The sequence below is a fragment of the Scyliorhinus torazame genome, chromosome 19 (assembly GCF_047496885.1).
Source record: "Scyliorhinus torazame isolate Kashiwa2021f chromosome 19, sScyTor2.1, whole genome shotgun sequence".
Lineage (NCBI taxonomy): Eukaryota > Metazoa > Chordata > Chondrichthyes > Carcharhiniformes > Scyliorhinidae > Scyliorhinus > Scyliorhinus torazame.
In genome coordinates, this window is record NC_092725.1 from 103,894,200 (window position 1) to 103,918,257 (window position 24,058).

Sequence of the window (24,058 nt, forward strand, 5' to 3'; positions counted from 1 at the left end):
CAGTTCATAACTATGTTGAAGAAATTAGCTGAATGCTATGAATTTGGACATGTCTTGAATGACACCATTGGAGACAGACTTGAATGTTGGTTAGAAGCAAAGCTATCCAGAAAAGGTCTTAACAGAAAGCAACTTAGACGCAAAGAAGGCTTTAGAAGTCGCAATCTCTATGGTGAGGAAGCGCAATAATTAAGTTTGAGAACTAAAATCCATAAAGCTGAAACCCGAATAACGACACAGATTCGAAATTGCCATTGATGTGCAAAAACTGGGCACACAGAAACAGATTGCTGGAGTAAAGATGTAAATTACAGGAATAGTGGTAGAAAGGGGCACATCGAAGATGCGTGTTGGAGGAAGAAACAACAAGTTTTAACCAAGAATTATAAAAAGCCAGAACCAAATACATCAAATGAAAAATCGAATAGAGGGAAAAGAATCCATGTGATACAAAAAGTGGCAGACCAGAGTCACAGAAGGATGATGAACTGTCATTGAACGTACTGGCCATTGCTGGTGCAACCAAGCATTACTGGGTCACTCCTTTACTGGACAGATAGCCAATGAAATTGGAGCTGGACACTGGAGCAGCTGTTTCATTAGTACCAGAAACTGTTTACTAAGAGAAATTATGACATATTGTCTTTAAACTCTCAAAGATAATACTCAAATCCTACACCAGTTCCATTAAAGTGCCATCTCGCGGTAAATGTACAGCTAAACAGACAGAACACAGACTTGTCCCTGAATGTCCCTAAAGGTACCTATTCGGCCCTAAGAGAAAGAACCTGGCTGGAAAGAATCGAGCTAAATTGGGCCGAGGTGAATCTCATGTCAGAGTCCAAAGCAGGTCTACTGAAGATTTTAAAGAAACATGCCATAGTCTTTAATGGAGAGCTTGGAAGCCTGAAAGAGATCTCAGTCAATCTAAAGATCAAGGACGAAAGACAAGGACGGTGTTTGAAGGCTAGGTCAGTGCCGCACGGCATCAGGCCTAAGTTCAAGGCTGAATTAGAGAGACTGGTCAAGGCCTGTTAATGTAAGTGATTGGACCATGTTGATTATACCTGTGAAGAAGAAAGATAGTTTGGTTCGCATATGTGGTGATTTTAAAGTTACCATCAAACCGGTAATGTACAGAACAGAATCCTCTGCCTTTAATTGATGATTTGTTAGCTGGAGGTCAGCATTTCAGTAAAATTGACCTTAGTCAAACTTTGCCCCAGATAAATGGATCCAGATTCACAACAATATTTGACAATCAAAGAACATGGCGCCCTAACTAAAAAAAAACTACCTTCTACCCTTACTTGGTCTGTATCCCTCTATTTCCTTCCTATACATGTGTCCGTGACGCACAAAGGGCTATTCAGATATAAAAGACTTCCAATTGACATCACATCCGTACCTGCATTGTCGCAACATATCATGGATCAAATTCTCAGCAGCCTAGAAGAGGTCCAATGCTACTTAGATGATATCCTAGTTACTGGGAAGAATGAAGAAGAGCATCTATAACATTTAGATGCTACACTCCAGAGACTAGATGATCATGGACTACCAGTACAGAAGGATAAATGTTAATTCTTCAAATCTTCTAATGAATACCTGGAGCACGTCATAGATTCAAAGGGACTGCACAAATCACCTTCAAAAGTAAAAGCCATAACTGAGGCACCTGCACCTCAAAACCTAAATCAACTTAGAGATCATTTTGGGGCTTATTGAACATTACAGAAGGTTTGTCCCTAATCTAGCAACTATTCCCAAGCCTTCACACAACTTATTTTGTCAAAACAGTAAATGGAAATGGGTGGATCAGTGCAAGAAGGTCTTTGGACAAGCTAAGGAAGCATTACTAAAGTCAGAAGTCCTGACACATTTTGATCCGACGTTACCCTTGCAACTGGCTTATTCACTGTATGAGGTGAGAGCAGTGGTTTCTCATATAATGCCCAACAATGAAGAGAAGCCAATAGTGTTTGCATCAAGATCCTTGAACAAAGCAGAAATTAACTATGCACAGCTAGAGAAGGAAGATCTAAGCATCATTTTTGGAAACAAATGTTTTTACCAATACCAAATGGAAGGAAATTTACTTTACCAATAGATCATTGACCACTGACAATGATACTTGGGCTGCACACCAGTATTCCATCTCTAGCAGTGAGCCCGATGTAGAGATGGACATTGCTGTTGTCAGCACATACATACACAATAAAATATCGTCAATCAAATCTCCATGGGAATGCCGATGGACTCTCTAGACCAGCTTTACCTAACAAATCATCAATGAATAGTTCAAGTGATAATATTTTCTATTCCGATCCACTCCTGTCAGAAGTTATGGACATGGTGCTTCATGGCAAGACCGCAGGAACAAACCCAAGATTGAAGCCGTACGGCATGCTTGCCTTCATCGGCTGGGGCATTGAGCATAAAATTTGGCAAGTCATGCTGCAGCTGTATAGAACCTTAGTTAGGCCGCACTTAGAATATAGTGTTCAATTCTGGTCGCCACACTACCAGGAGGATGTGGAGGTTTTGGAGAGTGCAGAAGAGATTTACCAGGATGTTCGCCTGGTATGGAGGGCATTAGCTATGAGGAGAGGTTGGATAAACTTGGTTTGTTCTCACTGAAATGATGGAGGTTGAGGGTGACCTGATAGAAGGTTATAACATTATGAGGGGCATGGACAGAGTCGATAATCATAAGCTTTTCCCCAGAGTGGAAGAGTCAATTACTAGGGGACATAGGTTTAATGTGCGTGGGGCAAAGTTTAGAAGAGATGTGCGAGGGAAGTTTTTTACACAGAGGGTAATGGGTGCCTGGAACTTGCTGCCGAAGGAAGTGGTGGAAGCAGGTACGATAGTGATGTTTAAGGGGCGTCTTGACAAATACATGAAAATGATGGGAATAGAGGGATACTCAAACTATCCATACAAGCTGGTTGTCTCCTATGGGGAATGAGGCTCATCATTCTGACATTGTTAAGGGAACGTATTCTAAACCAACTTCATGAAAGTCATTGTGGGATAGTAAGGATGAATGAAGTAGCCAGAAGCTATTTTTGGTGGCCAGGGTTTGATAGCTAAATTGAGGCAAAGGTGGCATGTATTCAGCTTGTGCAACCAGTGCCATTACACCCATGGGAATGGCCAGATGGCCGTGGCAAAGACTTCATAAAGATTGTGCCAGACCATACGAAGGAGGAATGTTTTTCATTGTGATTGGCGGCACTCAAAATTGCCTGAAGTTGCCATTATGAAGACTACGTCCTCAGAGAGAACAATAGAAAGACTGGGTGAGATTTTTGCAAGATCCGGTTACCCTGAATGACTTGTTAGCAAGAATTCACAAATTATCTAAAGGAGACCGGAATCCAACACATCCGATCCGCTCCTTATCATCCTGCCACAAATGGGCTGGCTGAAAGGCTGTACAGACATTGAAGGTAACTGCTGAGCAAGGATCATTGTCAAAACAACAAAGCCAATTACTGATGACATACAGGAATAGAGCACATTTGAAAACGCAAAGTTCTTCGGCATTACTTATGGTAAAATGTCAGTTATGTACAGTTTTTGATCTGCCATCTAAGACAAGAGAAATTGTTGAGAGGAAGCAGAAAAACCAGGCTGCACGATGTGAGAACAGGGCTAAGCGCCGTGTTTTTCATAAAGGTCAGGAAGTATTGGCAAGAAACTATACCGCCAGTGAGTAGTGGATACTTGCCATCATATTAGCACAGACAGGACTGGTCACCTATACCATTCAAACTCACGACAATGTTGTGTGGAGAAGACACACTGATCGACTTTCAGTGGCTGGTTCCAGAGACAGTTAACTCAGAGTCTGCAACGAACTGTGCCAAGTGAAGTCCTGTACATACCTGAGAACCTGACAATGCCTGAAACAACCCTGGAAGACAGTATCTCAGTTGAGGACATTTCAACCTCCAAACCGTACATCTACTCCGGGTGAGGCAACAGCAGACGACGTCATGCTCAACCAAAAACATCAGAGATTACAGTCAACATGAAAAAACAAACTCCTGAGGTTCGCCAAAACTCACATAGGAATCAACGTCCCCTAAAACTGCTAACTTATTGACTTGTGTTTTTTAATTGTTCATATTGTTAATTTTGATTGTTAACGTTATATTGTATTTCATGGCAGAAACTTCTAATGTAAAGGGGAAGGGAAGTGTTGTGTCTTCGTGTTTGTTCCTAGTTGGAGCAAGGTGACTGTGGTGATGTGCATCAATGTGAATGCATGTAGGCTAGCTAGACACTAGAGGGAGCACTAGAAACATCACACACACACACACTCAACCAATAGATAAGTTAGACAGGACGCGACCAATGGACATTCACGATACACAAGGAGGTGACACGACCACGAGGGGGCATTACACCAACCCATATATGTAAAGGACACCACACACATGATCTGCCTCTTTCCAGTGGAGACAGTCAGTGAGTAGAGACACAGGGTTGATTCAATATTAGACCCACCACGTGGATTGCAGCAACTAGTTAGTCAGTCTGGGTAGCTATAGTAGGATTAGCAGTAGTGTCGAACCCGAGTAATAGAAGTGTATATAGTTTAATAAACGTGTTGAAGTTATCTCCACGTCTGAACCTTCCTTTGTCAAGTGCATCACAAGGAAGCCGCTTATGTGACACCCACAACATAACAAATCAGTGACTTTAAGAGTTTGATCACATGGTGTACTGATGACGCCATCGGCAGTTTGGGTGGGCTAGCAGTCAGCTAACAGGGTGGACTCTATCCTCTATAATAAACGCCTTTCCAATGAAGCTCTTGGTTGTTTTGTACCCTCGTGGTCTGCAAGCCTGTACTTTGAAAGTACCACAGTAAACAAAGCATTGAAAAGAAGCAGAGTACCACATTAAAATACTACGGCACAGTGGCACATTCTGGTGCCATGGTCAAGTGGCTAATTAGCCACGGTAGAGTGCTATGGCAGAGTGACATGGTAGAATGCCAAGGCAGGGTGCCATGTCAGGGTGCCAGTGAAGAGCTTCAGGGCAGAGTGCTACATTAGGGTGCCACAGCACAGCGTCGTGACAGAGTGCCACGACAGAGTGCTATGTCAGCATGCCAGGGCACAGTGCCATGTCAGGATGCCACGTGTTCCATTGTGATTTGGCTCGTGTACTTAAGAAATTGCAAGGTCGGAAAAGACGAGCTCCTCCTTCAGGCCTGTCTCATGGTTCATGATGCATCATAACTAAAGGCATCCCCCATCGCCCTGCAATCATCCCAGGTGAGATAATAAACCAATATATGTCTATGCTCTCAGATGAACCTTAAAGGTCCCATAACCACTAATTTGAAGGAGAGAAGGGGCATTCTCCCCGGTGTCCTGATCAATATTTAGCCACAACTAATATCACTAAAACAGATTACCTGGCCATTATTGCATTGCTGTTTGTGGAAGCTTGCTGTGTTCAAATTGGCTGTCGAGTTTCCTACATCGCAGCAGTGATTACACTTCAAAAGTATTTCATTGGCTGTGGAGCACTTTGGGGAAGTTTAAGGTTGTGGAAGGTGCTGTACAAACACAAATCTAGATTTTAATCGCCATAGAGAGGGAAAAACAAAATAGATCTTTTATTTTATAATGCGGCACCTGGCACTTAACTTTAGACTTGTTGATAGTGTTAGAGAACATGGATGTAATACACTGAGAATCATTGTCTCTGAGTGAAACTGGAATTCTTCTCCTTGGGCAGAGAACATTAAAGGGAGAATTCATAGAGGTGTTCAAAATTAGGAGGAATCTTGATGTAATAAATAGGAAGGAATTGTTTGCACTAACAGGAGGGTTGGTGACCAAAAGGCACAGATCTAAGGTAACTGGCAAAAGGGCCAGGGCGAGATGAGGAGGACATGTTTTACCCAGTGAGTTGTTCTAATCTGGGATGTGCAGCCTGAAAGAGCAGCGGAAGCAGATTCAATAATAACTTTCAGAAGGGAATTGGATAAATACTTGATGGGGAAAATCAGCAGGGCAATTGGGAGAGAGTATGAAGGAGGGGGACGAATTGGACAGCTCTTTCAAAGAGCCAGCACAGGACAATGGGCAGGATGAACCTCTTTCCGTGTGGTATCATTCTATGATGAGTGCTACAACGATGTCGTAGTCCTCTGCTCCAATGATCTCAGCCATGTTCCGGAATCAAATGTTTCCAATTTGTTCATGGAACGTGGGCATCACTGACGAGGCCAGCATTTGTTGCCCATTTCTGATTGCCCCTGAGATGTTGGTGGTGGGAGGCGGAAGGAGGGAAAATTGAAGAGAGAGTAATCCCTGAGATACACATGTTCACCTGACAGACTTGCAAGAGCTTTGAGGGAGGAATCTCTGAGGGAAAGATGTGGAATGGTTTAGGAGAATGTTGGTGAGAGAATGTGCAAGGGAAAAGTATCACTGAAGTCGACAAACTGTCCGGTCTATGTCCTGCGATTCAACCTTCAGACTGCATATGTGTTTCTTGAATAAACTATTATTATTGTTTAACAAAAATGTTGCTCTTTTTACACTAATTCTACCAAACGTTTTGTTTTTCTAGAACCCTATAATTGAAGGTGCTAACATTCTCAATCCTGATATTGCTTTAACAAATGGGATAATGCACATTATTGATAAGGTAAGGTCAATCTTCTGAGTGCAACTTGTACCTCAGGCCTCACATTACCAGAGTTCCCAGATAGTTAAAGAGAAATTGTGTATATTGCGAATGAAACCATTTGGGGAGAGTGACCATGGCCTCCTTAGGCCCATATATGGGCAGAAAACAGGGGACAAAAGTAGCAATTTTCCACTCCATGTCCTGGACCCTCTGCGACAGCTGAAATACGTATATCCTAATATTGGGTCAGTCAATTTTTTTAGGCATGCATGATGGTTACCTACAACAGGCCTTAAGCCTTCGCATTAAATACTAAGGATATCCAGAACCTGTTTTCACACCCCACTGCCATTGGGTTGCCCAGAGCAAAGTGGGCCCCAGGCCTGTTCCTCTCAGGATTTCCTGCTGCAGTTGTTGCCTAGTGTGGTGAATATATTATACTAATAATCCACCATTGTATCAGTACCATGCTTTGCCTTTGTATTTGCATCTATGCTATGCTGTTGCCCTTGTGGGCTCCACCTATGGGCCATTGTATGGCATCCATAGGGGAACATGTTGGGACACGTATGGGCTCTGCCCATGGCTCCTCCCCTTGAGGGGGTTTATAAAGAGCAGTCGACCTGTAGGCGGCGCACAGTATTGTGTCAGTCGCAGGCAGGCACTGTTCTAAGCTGATTAAAACCACGGTTTACTTTTACTCTTGTCTCGAGTGAATTGATGGTCTCATCAATTTAATCAACTTAAACGCAACTATAGAATTGGCCCTCAAACCTGACCAACTGGAACTCGATCCGCAGGCCGCGGAGGCGAAATAAGTTTTTTCGCACTGGCTTCGATGCTTCAAGGCTTATCTCGCAGCCCCGCTCCACGCCTTCCGTCACTGACGAACAGAAGCTGAGCCTCCTCCACGCACAGGTGAGCCATCGAATCTCTGTTCAACTCGACGAGGCCTCCTCCTACACAGATGCCCTCGCGATGCTCAAACGCCTCTATGTACGGCCCATGAACGAGGTCTACGCGCGACACATCCTCACCACTCGCCGCCAGCGCTCCGGGGAGTCGCTAGATGACTACCTATGCGACCTCAAAGCCCTCGCACGCAACTGCAATTACCAGGCCGCTACAGCCACTCAGCATATGGAACTCGCCATCCGAGACGTCTACATGGCGGGAGTCCGGTCTAATTATGTGAGACAGCGCCTACTCGAAAAGGGGGCCCTGGACCTGGATGAGACGGTAAAATTAGCCACCTCTCTGTAAGTGGCGTTCCAGAGCCTTACCGCGTTCCCGGCTGACCCCGCGACCCCCTCGTGGACCCCCGACCACAGACTACCCGAGGCCTGTGCCGCGCGGCCGCCCGCCCATCATGGGGCCTACCCTGCTATTTCTGCGGCCAGTCCCAACACCCCCAGCAGCACTGCCCGGCCCGCAACGCGAACTGCAGAAGCTGCGGGAGAAAAGGACATTTCGCCAAAATCTGCTCATGGGCCCGATCCTCAGACTCACAGGCCCTCAGACCCCGCAGCGTGGCAGCATGTCTGCCGACTCCGCCCCCCTCATCAGCCTTGTGCTATCAGTGGGACCAGTCCTCACAGCACGTGCGATTCACGGGGGCCGCCATCCTGGCCATCCTCCCCCACGCGGTCGGCCACGTGCGATCCACGGGGGCCGCCACCTTGGATGCCACCTTCCTCGCCGCCTGCCACGCTCGACCAATGGGGGCCGTCATCTTGGCCGCCATCTGTTACGCCGCTCAAAGCGTACGATCAACATGGGCTGCCATCGCGGACCCATCCAAGCACCGCCGGCCACGCCGGCTACCCGCAACTCAGCACGGTCACCCTGGACCAGTCGCGACCCAAGCACCTCCGGAGCTCCATGATGACCGTCCGGGTTAACGGGCACGAGACGCCTTGCCTCTTCGACTCTGGGAGCACAGAGATCTTCATTCACCCGGACATGGTAAGACGCTGCTCGCTCCCAATTTTTCCTGTGCACCAAACCATCTCCCTCGCCTCTGGGTTGCACTCGGTGCAAACTCAAGGGTGCACTAATGCAACCCTAGAAATACAGGGCGCCGAGTATGCAAACTTTAAATTATATGTGCTCCCAGACCTCTGCGCTCCTCTCCTATTGGGACTCGATTTCCAATGCAACCTCAGGAGCCTAACCCTGAAGTTCGGGGGGGCCCCTGCCCCCACTCACCATTTGCAGCCTCGTGACCCTAAAAGTCGACTCTCCCTCACTCTTCGCAAACCTCACCGCCGACTGCAAACCAGTTGCCACCAGAAGCAGGCGGTATAGCATACAGGACCAGACTTTTATGAGGTCCGAGGTCCAGCGTCTCTTGCGGGAGGGAGTCATCGAGGCCAGCAATAGCCCCTGGAGAGCTCAGGTGGTGGTCGTCAAGACCGGGGAAAAGTTCTGGATGGTTGTTGATTACAGCCAAACCATAAACCGGTATACGCAACTCGATGCGTACCCCCTTCCCGGGATTGCAGACATGGTAAACCAGATCGCACACTACCGGGTGTTCTCCACGGTGGATCTGAAGTCTGTATATCACCAGCTCCCAATCCGCCCGGAGGACCACCACTACACGGCTTTTGAGGCAGACAGCCGTTTTTTCCACTTCCTCCGGGTCCCCTTTGGCGTCACGAACGGGGTTTCGGGGTTCCAAAGAACAATGGACTGAATGGTGGACCAGTACGGGCTGCGGGCCACATTTCCGTACTTGGACAATGTCACCATCTGCGGCCATGATCAGCAGGACCACGACGCCAACCTCCACCGATTTCTCCAAACCACCCAAACCCTCAATCTCACCTACAACAAGGAGAAATCGTTTTCCGCAAGACCAGACTAGCCATCCTCGGCTACGTCGTGGAGAACGGGGTCCGAGGGCCCGACCCTGACTGTATGCGCCCCCTCCTGCAACTCCCCCTCCCCCACTGCCCCAAGGCCCTGAAGAGGTGCCACGGGTTCTTTTCGTATTATGCCCAGTGGGTCCTCAACTATGCGGACAAAGCCCGCCCACTAATCAAGGCCACCATCTTCCCACTGGCAACTGAGGCCCGCCAGGCCTTCAGCTGCATCAAGGATGACATCGCCAAAGCCGCGATGCATGCGGTGGACGAGTCCGTCCCCTTCCAGGTGGAGAGGGACGCATCAGAGGTCGCTCTTGCCGCTACCCTCAATCAAGCAGGCAGACCGATGGCGTTTTTTTCACGCACCATCACCACCTCTGAAATTCGACATTCCTCGGTCGAAAAAGAAGCCCAAGCCATCGTGGAAGGGGTACAGCACTGGAGGCACTACCTCGTTGGTGGGAGGTTTACCCTCGTCACCGACCAACGATCGGTAGCCTTCATGTTCGACAATACGCAGCGGGGCAAAATCAAGAATGATAAGATCTTGAGGTGAAGGATCGAACTCTCCACCTATAACTACGATATAGTATATCGTCCTGGGAAGCTCAACGAGCCCCCAGATGCCCTATCCCGCGGCACATGCACCAGCGCACAAGATGACCGACTATGGGCTATCCACGATGACCTCTGCCACTCGGGGGTCACCCGGCTTATCCACCATATCAAGGTCCACAACCTGCCCTACTCCACCGAGGAGGTCAGAGCCATGACCAGGGACTGCCAGATCTGTGCGGAGTGTAAACTGCACTTCTATCGACCAGATAAGGCCCACCTGGTAAAGGCACCCCGGTCCTTTGAGCGCCTCAGTATCGATTTCAAAGAGCCCCTCCCCTCCAATAACCACAATACATATTTCCTCAATATTATTGATGAGTTCTCCCGCTTCCCCTTTGCAATTCCTTGCCCCGATATGACCACGTCCACCGTCATTAAAGCCCTACATAGTGTCTTCACCCTGTTTGGTTTCCCCAATTATGTCCACAGTGACCGGGGCTCGTCGTTCATGAGCGACGAATTGCGTCAGTACCTGCTCAGTAAGGGCATTGCCTCGAGCAGGACTACCAGTTATAACCCCAGGGGAAACGGGCAGGTGGAGAGGGAGAACGTGACGGTCTGGAAGACCGTCCTACTGACCCTGCGGCCCAGGAATCTCCCAGTTTCTCACGGGCAGGAGGTCCTCCCCGATGCGCTCCACTCTATTAGGTCCCTACTTTGCACGGCCACAAACGAGACCCCTCATGACCGCCTATTAGTTTTCCCTAGGAGGTCCACCTCAGGGGCCTCGCTTCCATCCTGGCTGAAGACACCGGGGCCAGTCCTACTCAGAAAACACGTCAGGAGCCATAAGGCTGATCCTCTGGTAGAGAAGGTCCAGCTCCTACACTCAAACCCCCAGTACGCTTATATCGAACACCCCGATGGCCGACAAAATACAGTCTCCCTCCGGGACCTGGCGCCTGCTGGTTCCACCATCACCACCACTACCACCACCACCGCCCCTCCACTATAATCCCGCCCAACCTACCATGATCAGCGCCCCCGCCCCTTTTAGGCCATTCTCCCTTCACCGGTCCACAGGAATGAAGCTCCAGAAGAGACGCTCCCGGAGTCCACGTCTGTACCCACACCAGAGCCCCCACTACCGATGCCAGCACGGATGAGCTCGACACCCGGGCCAGCACCGACGCCAGAACTTCGGCGATCGCAGCGCACAATCCGTGCGCTGGACCGGCTGAACTTATGAACCCATCACCCCCGCCGGACTTCATTTTTTAAACAGGGGGTGAATGCGGTGAATGTATTATACTAATAATCCAGCATTGTATCAGTACCATGCTTTGCCTTTGTATTTGCATCTATGCTATGCTGTTGCCCTTGTGGGCTCCACCTATGGGCCATTGAATGGCATCATCCATAGGGGAACATGTTGGGACACGTATGGGCTCTGCCCATGGCTCCTCCCCTTGAGGGCGGTGTAAAGAGCAGTCGACCTGTGGGCGGCGCACAGTATTGTATCAGTCGCAGGCAGGCACTGTTCTAAGTTGATTATAGCCAAGGTTTACTTTTACTCTTGTCTCGAGTGAATTGATGGTCGCATCACCTAGCAAGTGGCTGGCATAAAAAAAATGTCAAGTAAAAGATGTCTTTAATGCCTTGATGTAGAATCAGGAATGCATTCAAATGAGGCCTGATGTGCACAATTTAATGTGAGACTTGACCTCCTGATTCAAATTACGCACGCTGTCTTTCCACCCTTGCATTTGCATGTGAAAACAGGCCGTAACTAATATCTATCCCTTCATAGACGTGTTCATATTAAGCTTGTTTCCCAATACTGGGGCACCTTACCCATATTTATTACCATACCCATTAAGTGAAAATTGCTGCCTTTATAAGCAAAGTAATAGTTGGTTTTGGAAGATTAACATATGTGATACTATCATATAACTGTTAATGGCTGATTCATTTCTCTACCAATTGTTGCGTTGTAGGTTCTTATACCTGATCAGCTTATGAGTGATGCATCGGTCAACCTACTGACTGCGTTGGACCAGATACCTGAATATTCCCGGTTCAGAACTTTTCTAATTGTAAGTTCTGCAGAAATAGATTCCAGCTGATCATTGAGTGATACTCTCGCTTTGGTGTTTGCCTATTGATGAGTTGAAAATGTTGTGTCAGTAAAGTATATTTGCATCTGTTACAGCAACAGAACCTGACAGCACAGATTGAAAGCGCCAGGACCTATTCTGTCTATTCCCCAAATAATGATGCCATCGAGAAGTACCTCAAAGAGAAAGCTGTTGATGTATTGGTATGTTTGTGAGTCCAAATCTCCCTGGGGAAAATTGTGATGCTGAATTCCATTAATTTAGAAATTTGAGAGTTGGAACCAGCACTTCTTCCTTTGTCTTTCAGGGGATATGGTCATTGCTGGCTAGGCCAGCATTTGTCACCCATCCCTAATTGCCCTTGGGAAGGTGGTGGTGAGCTGCCTTAGAACATAGAACACACAGTGCAGAAGGAGGCCATTCGGCCCATCGAGTCTGCACCAACCCACTTAAGCCCTCACTTCCACCCTATTCCCGTAACCCAATGAACCCTCCGAACCTTTTTGGTCACTAAGGGCAATTTAGCATGGCCAATCCACCTAACCTGCACATCGTTGGACTGTGGGAGGAAACCGGAGCACCCGGAGGAAACCCACGCAGACACGGGGAGAACATGCAGACTCAGCACCAGACAGTGACCCAGCGGGGAATCGAACCTGGGACTCTGGCGCTGTGAAGCCACAGTGCTATCCACTTATACTACCGTGCTGCCTTCTTGAACTGCTGCAGCCCATGTGATGCAGGTGGACCCACATTGCTGATAGGGAGGGAGCTCTGCTCTTGTACGGTTGGCCCTTTTTTTCTGGTTATCATGTGTAGATAGGACTTGAGGGGGAGGGGCCAGTTGTGTGGGAAATTAGAAAATCAAAGTGAAAGGAGAGGGTAAGGATGCAGGCCTATGATGAGGTGGATCGTTACCAGAAAATAAAGGAAGGGACAGAACATGTGAACTTCATACTGCACCAAGGAAACAGACAAGAGTAGGGAAATTGGATAATAGAAGGGACCTTAAGGCTTTGTATCTGAAGATATGAAGCATTCAGAACAAAATTAATGAGCTAACAGCGCAAATAGAGACAAAAGGGTATGATTTGGTGGCGATTACTGAGACATAGTTACAAGGAGACCAGGTCTGAGAGTTGAATATCCTAGGTTTTTCAGAAGGATAGACAGGTTGTTTAGCTTTGTTGGTAAAGGACGGGGTCAGTGCTGGAGTATGAAATGATATAGGTACTGGAGATCAAGATGTGGAATCAGCTTGGGTACAAATGTTTTGTACAGCTGCAACATGACCTCATGGCTCCGAAACTCAATCCCTCTGCCAATAAAAGCTAACACACCGTACGCCTTCTTAACAACCCTCTCAACCTGAGTGGCAACTTTCAGGGATCTATGTACATGGACACCGAGATCTCTCTGCTCATTCACACTGCCAAGAATCTTACCATTAGCCCAGTACTCTGTCTTCCTGTTATTCCTTCCAAAATGAATCACCTCACACTTTTCTGCATTAAACTCCATTTGCCACCTCTCAGCCCAGCACTGCAGCTTATCTATGTCCCTCTGTAACTTGTAACATCCTTCCGTACTGTCCACAACTCCACCGACTTTAGTGTCATCTGCAAATTTACTCACCCATCCTTCTACGCCCTCCTCCAGGTCATTTATAAAAATTACAAACAGCAGTGGCCCCAAAACAGATCCTTGTGGTACACCACTAGTAACTGGACTCCAGACTGAACATTTCCCATCAGCCACCACCCTTTGTCTTCTTCCAGCTAGCCAATTTCTGATCCAAACTGCTAAATCACCTTGAATCCCATGCCTCTGTATTTTCTGCAGTAGCCTACCGTGGGGAACCTTATCAAACGCTTTACTGAAATCCATATACACCACATCAACTGCTTTACCCTCATCCACCTGTTTGGTCACCTTCTCAAAGAACTCAATAAGGTTTGTGAGGCACGACCTACCCTTCACAAAACCGTGTTGACTTTCTCTAATCAAATTATTCCTTTCCAGATGATTATACCTCCTATCTCTTATAAACCTTTCCAAGATTTTGCCCACAACAGAAGTAAGGCTCACTGGTCTATAATTACCGGGGTTGTCTCTACTTCCCTTCTTGAACAAGGGGACAACATTTGCTATCCTCCAGTCTCCTGGCACTATTCCTGTAGACAAAGATGACTTAAAGATCAAAGCCAAAGGCTCAGCAATCACCTCCCAAGCTTCCCAGAGAATGCTAGGATAAATCCCATCCGGCCCAGGGGACTTATCTATTTTCACACTTTCCAGAATTGCTAACACCTCCTCCTTATGAACCTCAAGCCCTTCTAGTCTAGTAGCCTGAATCTCAGTATTCTCCTCAACAACATTATCTTTTTCCTGTGTGAATACTGACGAAAAATATTCATTTAGCACCTCTCCTATCTCCTCGGACTCCACGCACAACTTCTCGCTACTGTCCTTGACTGGCCCTACTCTTACCCATGTCATTCTTTTATTCCTGACATATCTATAGAAAACTTTAGGGTTATCCTTGATCCTACCTGCCAAAGACTTCTCATGTCCCCTCCTGGCTCTTCTTAGCTCTCTCTTTAGGTCCTTCCTAGCTAACTTGTAACTCTCGAGCGCCCTAACTGAACCTTCATGTCTCATCTTTACATAAGCCTCCTTCTTCCTCTCGACAAGTGTTTCGACTGCTTTAGTAAACCACGGTTCCCTTGCTCGGCCACTTCCTCCCTGCCTGACAGGTACATACTTATCAAGGACACGCAGTAGCTGTTCCTTGAACAAGCTCCACATTTCCATTGTGCCCATCCTCTGCAGTTTTCCTCTCCATCCGATGCAGCCTAAGTCTTGCCTCATTGCATCATAATTGCCTTTCCCCCAGATATAACTCTTGCCCTGCGGTATACACCTATCCCTTTCCATCACTAAAGTAAACGTAATCGAATTGTGATCACTATCACCAAAGTGCTCACCTAGCTCCAAATCTAACACCTGTCCTGGTTCATTACCCAGTACCAAATCCAAAATGACCTCGCCTCTCGTTGGCCTATCTACATACTGTGTCAGGAAACCCCCCTGCACACATTGGACAAAAACGGACCCATCTAAAGTACTCGAACTATTGCGTTCCAGTCAATATTTGGAAAGTTAAAGTCCCCATAACAACTACCCTGTTGCTTTCGCTCCTATCCAGAAGCATCTTTGCAATCCTTTCCTCTACATCTCTGGAACTTTTCAGAGGCCTATAGAAAATCCCTAACAGGGTGACCTCTCCTTTCCTGTTTCTAGCCTCAGCCCATACTACCTCAGTAGACAAGTCCTCATCAAACGTCCTTTCTGCCACCATAATACTGTCCTTGACTAACAATGCCACCCTCCCCCTCTTTTACCACCTTCCTTGGCTTACTGAAATATCTAAACCCCAGCACCTGCAACAGCCATTCCAGTCCCTGCTCTATCCATGTCTCCGAAATGGCCACAACATCGAAGTCCCATGTACCAACCCATGCCGCAAGTTCACCCACCTTATTCCGGATGCTCCTGGCATTGAAGAAGACACACTTTAAACCACCTTCCTGCCTGCCGGTACACTCCTGCAACTTTGAAACCTTACTCATGACCTCACTACTCTCAACCTCCTGTATACTGGAGCTACAATTCAGGTTCCCAAGCCCCTGCTGAACTAGTTTAAAACCTCCCGAAGAGCATTAGCAAATTTCCCCCCCCCCCCCAGGATATTGGTACCCCTCTGGTCCAGGTGTAGACCATCCCGTTTGTAGAGGTCCCACCGACCCCAGAATGAGCCCCAATTATCCAGAAATCTGAAACCCTTCCTCCTGCACCATCCCTATAGCTACGTGTTCAACTCCTCTCTCTCCCTATTCCTCGTCTCGCTAGCACGTGGCATGGGTAACAACCCAGAGATAATAACTCTGTTTGTCCTAGATCTAAGTTTCCACCCTCGCTCCCTGAATTCCTGTCTTACATCCCTATCACTTTTCCTACCTATGTCATTGGTACCTATGTGGACCACGACTTGGGGCTGCTCCCCCTCCCCCTTAAGGATCCCGAAAACACGATCCGAGACATCACGGACCCTGGCACCTGGGAGGCAACACACCAACCGCGAGTCTCTCTCGTTCCCACAGAATCTCCTATCTATCCCCCTAACTATGGAGTCTCCAATGACTAATGCTCTGCTACTCTCCCCCCTGCCCTTCTGAGCAACAGGGACAGACTCTGTGCCAGAGACCTGTACCCCATGGCTTACCTCTGGTAAGTCCCCCCCCCAACAGTATCCAAAGCGGTATACTTGTTACTAAGGGGAACGACCACAGGGGATCCCTGTACTGACTGCCCTCTCACCGTCACCCATCTATCTTTATTCTTCGGAGTAACTATATCCCATCCCTGAAGCTTCTATCTATGACCGCCTCTGCCTGCCGAATGATCCAAAGTTCATCCAGCTCCAGCTCCAGTTCCCTAATGCGGTTTCTGAGGAGCTGGAGATGGGTGCACTTTCCACAGATGAAATCAGCAGGGACACTGACGGCGTCCCTCACCTCAAACATTCTGCAGGAGGAACATTGCACTGCCTTCCCTGCCATCCCCTCTGGATAAAAAAAAGAAAAAGTAAAGAAAGAGCTTACCTATTATTCACTCCCCTTCTCAGCAAGCACTCACTCAGCAACCTCTGCGCCTGCACGATAACACCTGAGGGAAAATAAAAGAAAAACTACTTACCAATCACCAGCCAATCCCTTACCTGCAGGCTGTGACGTCACGGTTCAACTTGTTTCTACTTGTACCTGCCCTCAAGCCTTCCTCTTGATCTTTACAACGGTTGTTTTTTTTGGTTAGAGGAGGGGGTAGGGAGGGAAACACTGAAGAAGTGTTTCGGGTTTAAGTGTCACTTGACAACAGCTCCTCCACAAACCACCTTCAAGTTGGAGTGACCGCACCGGACGTATGCAAATTTCCCCCGCAACAGCCAATCAGCAGCTTCGCTCTACTGTCCTCTGCTGGATCTCCTTTCCACTTTCCTTTCCACCTGGTTCCCATTGACTCCAATTTTGCTAGGGCTCCTTGATGCCACACTTGATCAAATGCTGCCTTGACGTGAAGGGCAGTCACTCTTACCTCACCACTGGAGTTCAACTGTTTTGTCCTTGTTTGAACCAATGCTGTAATGAGGTCTGGAGATGAATGGCCCTGATAGAACTCAATCTGAGCATCAGTGAGCAGGTTATTGCTGTGTAAGTGCTGCTTGATAGCTTTGTTAATAACGCTATTCCATCACTTTTACTGATGATCAAGAGTAGACTGATAGGGAACAATTGGTCGGGTTGGATTTGTCTTGTTTCTTGTGTACAGGCAATACCTGCACAATTTTCCACATTGCCGGTTAAATGCTAGTGTTGTAACTACACTGGAATAGCGTGGCTAGGGGTGGGGCATGTCCTGGAGCACAAGTCTTCAGTTCTATAACGGAATATTGTCAGGGCCCATAGCCTTTGCAGTATCCAGTGCCTTCAGCCATTTCTTGATATCACGTGGAGTGAATTGGCTGAAGGTTGAAATCTGTAATGCTGGGAACCTCAGAAAGAGGCTGAGATTGATCATCCACTTTGCACTTCTGGCTGAGGATGGTTGCAAATGTTTCGGCCTTTTCTCTTTCACTAATGTAGTGGGGCTACCCCTATTTTTGAGGATGGGAATCTTTGTGGAGCCTCCTCCTCCCTAGTTACCCATTTTTTCATTTGTTCCTGCGATGTGAGCATCACTGGCCAGGCCAGTATTTACTGCCCATCCCTAATTGTCCTTGGGAAGGTGATGGTGAGCTGTCCTCTTGAGCCACTGCAGCCCATGTGGTGTAAGTACACCCACATTGCTGTTAGGAAGGGAGTTCCAGAATTTTGACTTGGCAACCGTCAGGATGGTGTGTAACATGGAGGGGAATTTGCATAGACCATAAGGCCACAAGACATAGGAGCAGAATTAGGTCACTTGGCCTATCGAGTCTGCTCCGCCATTCAATCATGGCTGATATTTTTCTCATCCCCATTCTCCTGCCTTCTTCCCATAACCCCTGATCCCCTTATTAATCAAGAACCTATCTATCTCTGCCTTAAAGACACTCAGTGAATTGGCCTCCACAGCCTTCTGCGGCAAAGAGTTCCATAGATTCACCACTCTCTGGCTGAAAAAATTCCTCCTCATCTCTGTTTTATAGGATCATCCCTTTAATCTGAGATGTGTCCTCTGCTTCTAGTGGAAACATCCTCTCCACGTCCACTCTATCTAGGCCTCGCAGTATCTTGTACGTTTCAATAAGATCCCCTCTCATCCTTCTAAACTCCAACGAGTACAGACCCAGAGTTCTCAAACGTTCCTCATATGACAAGTTCTTCATTCCAGGGATCATTCTTGTGAACCTCCTCTGGACCCTTTCCAAGGCCAGCACATTCTTTCTTAGATATGGGGCCAAAACTGCTGACAATACTCCAAATGGAGTCTGACCAGAGCCTTATACAGCCTCAGAAGTACATCCCTGGTCTTGTATTCTAGCCCTCTTGACATGAATGCTAACATTGCATTTGCCTTCTTAACTGCCGACTGAACCTGCACATGAACCTTAAGAGAATCATGAACAAGGACTCCCACGTCCCTTTGTGCTTCTGCTTTCCGAAGCATTTCCCCATTTAGAAAATAGTCTATGCCTAGATTCCTCCTTCCAAAGTGCATAACCTCACACTTTTCCACATTGTATTTCATCTGCCACTTCATTGCCCATTCTTCTAGCCTGTCCAAGTCCTTCTGCAGCCCCCTTGCTTCCTCAATACTACCTGTCCCTCTACAGATCTTTGTATCATCTGCAAACTTAGCAACAGTGCCTTCAGTACCTTCTTCCAGATCTTTAATGTATATTGTAAAAAGTTGTGGTCCCAGCACAGACCCCTGAGGCAAACCACTAGTCACCGGCTGCCATCCTGAAAAAGACCCCTTTATCCCCACTCTTTGCCTTCTGCCAGTCAGCCAATCCTCTATCCATGCCAGGATCTTACCCTTAACACCATGGGCTTTTAACTTATTTAACAGTCCCCAATGCGGCTTGTCAGAGGCCTTCTGGAAATCAAAATAAATAACGTCCACTGATTCTCCGTTGTCTAACTTGCTTGTTACTTCCTCAAAGAACTCTAAGTTCCAATGCATCTGCTGCCTTGTCCTTCCAGGTGGCAGAAGTTGTGAGTTTGGAATGTACTATTGAGGGAGTCTTGGCAAGTTGCCGATAGTTTCATTTGTAATATGCCTTTAAGGGCTTGCAGCATGGCATCACTAGAAATTAAGTGTGTCATGCAATCCAGTTTTAGTTCCCCTTTTGCTTCAAGTGGAGCCCACACCACAGCTCTGCTGCTAGTTTCTTCAAGCTTTATTTACATCTTGCACAAACGTTGTCATGTGCCTCAACTCAACAAATGAACCCACAGTCTGTCTACACAATCCCTGATGAGCGATTGGTAAAATCACAACATTTCCCTGAGAATGTTAATGGGTTTTCTTTTTTAAAAAAATATTTTTATTCTCCTTTTTCACATTTTCTCCCGCATTTACACCCATCAACAATAAACAATAATCAGCAACAGATATGTCAATCCCCTTAATAACAACAATCCCATCCGCACACCAACCCCCAAACATCAGCCCGCATGTTTACATAAACAAATGACAAAAAGGAATCCGGGATTACCCAGAGTCACCCTTAATCTACACAGCCCCCCCCCCCGCCCCGCCCCCCCCCCCCCCCCAACTAATGTTCGATGTTATCCAGTTCTTGAAAGTGCATAATAAATAGAGCCCATGACTTGTAGAACCCCTCCGAGCATCCCCTCAGTTCGAACTTAACCTTCTCAAGGGTCAAGTATTCCAACAGGTCCCCCCGCCACGCCAGAGCACTGAGTGGAGAGGCTGCTCTTCATCCCAGCAGGATCCGCCTTCAGGCGATCAATGAGGCGAAGGCTATGATATCTGCCTCCGCTCCCGTTTCCAACCCTGGCTGGTCCGACACCCCGAATATGGCCTCCTGGGGACCCGGGTCCAGTATCACACTCACCACCTTGGAAATGTCCCTAAACACCTCCTTGCAGTACTCCCCTAGCTTTGAACAGGACCAAAACATATGAACGTGATTAGCGCCCCCCCCCTCCCGCAACGCTCACACACATCCTCTACTCCTTCAAAATATTGGCTCATCCTCGTGAGGTGTGCTCTATATACCACCTTCAGCTGTATCAGCCCCAACCTCGCACATAACGTGGAGGCATTCACTCTCCGGAGTACCTCACACCAGACCCCCTCCTCTATAACCTCTCCCAGCTCTTCCTCCCACTTTGCTTTGATCCCTTCCAATGGTGCCTTATCCTCTTCCAAAATAGCGCCGTACACCGCTGACACTTCCCCCTTCTCCAGTCCCCTTGTCGTCAGCACCTCCTCCAGCAATGTGGAGGCCAGTTCCTCTGGGGAGCTCTGTATCTCCTTCCTGGCAAAATCCCGAACCTGCATGTACCTAAACACTTCTCCCTGCTCTAGCCCATACTTCGCTTCCAGCTCCCTCAATCCTGCAAACTGATCGCTTCTCGGCCTTTTGGCTAAGATCAAGTGCAGTATCTGTTCTTATCAGTTTAATATCTGATACGTCCCTTATCTGGGGACCATATATTAAATTGATTTTTGGAGCAGGGAGATGGAATAGGGGCTTGCTCCGTCCACTCCACGCATCGTCCTGGTATTGCAGTACCTCCGGGAACGGTGCAAAAAAAGACCCCGAAGAAACAAATCTTTTAGCCTCTTAATCCCCTTCTCTTCCCATTTCCAAAAACTTCCATCCCACCTCCCTGGCTCAAATCTGTGGTTCCCCCGAATCGGCATTTCCCTTGACCCTAAACCCAACCCGAAGTGTTGGCGAAACTGCCTCCAGATTTTCAATGAAGCTATTATTACCGGACTCCCTGAATATTTCCCTGGAGCTGTTGGGAGCGACGCTGTTGCAAGTGCCTTCAGCCCTGACCCCCTGCACAAACTCTCCTCCATTCTGACCCACTGAGAATCAACCCCTCTGACCCAGCTCCGCACCTTCTCCACATTCGCCGCCCAGTAGTAGTACAACAGGTTCGGGAGACCCAAACCCCCTGCCTGCCTTCCCCTCTGTAGCAGCACCTTTCTCACTCTGGCCACCTTCCCTCCCCATATGAATGAGGTAATCCTTCCCTCAATCTCCCTGAAAAAAGACTTTGGCAGGAAAATCGGTAGGCATTGAAAAATAAACAGGAATCGCGGCAACACATTCATTTTAAACGCCTGTACCCGACCCGCCAGTGACAGAGGAAGGCCGTCCCACCTTGCCAGATCGGCTTTCACTCTCCCCACCAAACTAGTGATGTTGTACCTGCGAAGCCTCCCCCACTCCTGGGCAACCTGCACCCCCAGATACCTAAAATGAGTCCCTGCTCTACGGAATGGCAGCCCCCCCTCCCCTGCCCCCACCCCCGGCCGAGACACCACAAAACTCTTGTCCAGGTTCAGCTTGTACCCCGAGAAAGACCCAAATACCCGCAGTAGCTCCAATATTCCTCCTATCGACGCACTCCGTTCCGACACATACAGCAAATCGTCGGCATATAAGGACACTCTATGCTCTATCCCCCAGCACTATTCCTTTCCATCCTCCCGAACTTCTCAATGTGATGGCCAATAGCTCAATCGCATCTGCAAACAGCAGGGGGGACATAGGACATCCCTGTCTCGTCCCACGGTGGAGAGAAAATAATCTCAAACTGATATTATTTGTGCGGACACTCGCCTTCGGCTCCTTATATAATAGCTTTACCCAGTTCACAAATCTTGGTCCAATCCCAAACCGCTCCAGCACTGCCATCAGGTACCCCCATTCCACCCGATCAAACGCCTTCTCGGCGTCCAATGCCACAACTACCTCTGTTTCCTTCCCTTCCGCCGGTGCCATAACAACGTTCAAAACCCTCCTAATGTTCGAAAACAGCTGCCTCCCTTTCACGAACCCCGTCTGATCCTCCCCTATCACCTTTGGGAGGCACTCCTCCAGTCTACCCGCCAGTACCTTCGCCAACACTTTTGCGTCCATATTCAGAAGTGATATGGGCCGATACGACCCACACTCCGTCGGACCCTTATCTTTTTTTAGCAACAGTGAAATCCATGCCTGCCCCAAGGTTTGCGGCAATACCCCTTCCCTATCTCCTCCTCAAACATCCCCACCATCAGGGATGCCAACCTATCCTTTAAGTTTTTATAATATTTCACCGGAAACCCATCCGGCCCTGCCACCTTCCTCGACTGCATCCTCCCAATCGCATCCTTTATCTCCTGCTCCACTATTGCTCCTTCTAATGTAGCCCTGTCCCCCTCCCCTAGCCTCGGGTATTCCAACCCATCTAGAAATTCCTGCATCTCACGGTCTCCCCCGGTTCGCTCTGACTTGTACAACCTCTCATAAAACACCTCAAAAACCTTGTTAATCAGCACTGGAGCCATCACCAACTTCCCTGCCCTATCCTTCACCTGAAGAATTTCCCTTGCCGCTGCCTCCCTCCGGAGCTGACCTGCTAACATACAGTTTATGAACTTGGAGATAAAGCCCCGCTTTATCTCCAAGTTCATAAACTGCACCCCTTGCTCGTCTCAGTTGGCGCACTGCCTTCCTGGTGGACAGTCGGTCGAAGCTCGCCTGTAGTTCCTTCCTCTTTTCCAGCTTCGCCGGGTCCCCATCCTCTGCATAACTCCTATCTACCTCCAACATCTCATCTATTACCCTCTGCCGCTCCAACTTCTCCTCTTTGTCCACCCTGGCCTTAAACAAAATTACCTCAACCCTCACCACCACCTTTAGAGCCTCCCAGACGACTGCCTTCGACACCTCACCCGTACAATTGAAACCTACATATTCCTTAATTACCTTTTCAATTTTCTCACAGAACACTTGGTTCCACAAAAGCCCCACATCCAGTTTCCACCCCGGTCTCTGCGCTGCCCCCTTCTCCAGCACCATATCCACCCAATGTGGAGCGTGATCTGACACTGCAATTGCAGAGTATTCCGACCCTTGACTCCAGCCAGCAAAGCCTTCCCCACCACAAAAAAGTTGATCCGCGAGTATACCTTATGGACCGCTGAGAAAAACGAGTACTCCCGTTCCCTTGGGTGCAGGAACCTCCAAGAGTCCACCCCTCCCAGTTCCACCATTAGCCCAGCCAGCGCCTTCGCCCCCCCCTGATGGGACCAGCGAGCGCGGACGTGATCTGTCCAACCTTGGCTCCTGCACTAAGTTCCAGTCCCCCCCCCCACACAATCAGCTCATGCGTGTCCAAGTCGGGAAGAGCCCCAAACACCTTCCTCGCGAATCCCACATCGTCCCAATTGGGACCGTATACACTTAACAGCGCCACTAATCTCTCCTCCAGCGCCCCTGCCACAATCACATATCTACCCCGCTGATCTGCCACCACTTTCTCCATCTGGAAGCGTACCCTTTTGCTGACCAGCACCGCTACCCCTCGAGCCCTTCCATCAAATCCGGAGTGAAACATTTGGCTAACCCAGCCCTTTTTAAGTCTCACCTGGTCCTTCACCCTCAAGTGAATCTCCTGCAGCATTGCTACATCGACTTTCAAACTTTTAAGATGTGCAAGCACCCTTGACCTCTTGACCGGACCTCCTAGCCCTCTCACGTTCCACGTGACTATCCTTACTGGGGGTCTCCCACCCACCCCCCACCTTTCTTATCCACCATCACCATACCACCGG

At 48.2% G+C, this 24,058-nt stretch overlaps 1 protein-coding gene and 1 non-coding gene across 2 annotated transcripts in view; both read left to right on the forward strand.

Moving 5' to 3' along the window:
- The window catches only part of LOC140396386 (stabilin-2-like), a 246,525-nt gene that overhangs the window by 94,378 nt on the left and 128,089 nt on the right, over nucleotides 1-24,058 (forward strand). Inside the window, exons 31-33 of the mRNA XM_072484967.1 lie at nucleotides 6,604-6,681; nucleotides 12,089-12,187; nucleotides 12,304-12,411. Of these exons, the coding sequence (XP_072341068.1) occupies nucleotides 6,604-6,681; nucleotides 12,089-12,187; nucleotides 12,304-12,411 (285 nt within the window). The remainder of the gene's footprint in view (nucleotides 1-6,603; nucleotides 6,682-12,088; nucleotides 12,188-12,303; nucleotides 12,412-24,058) is intronic.
- On the forward strand, nucleotides 20,849-21,039 carry LOC140396695 (U2 spliceosomal RNA). Its single transcript, XR_011936598.1, has one exon. It is a non-coding gene; the product is annotated as a U2 spliceosomal RNA (small nuclear RNA).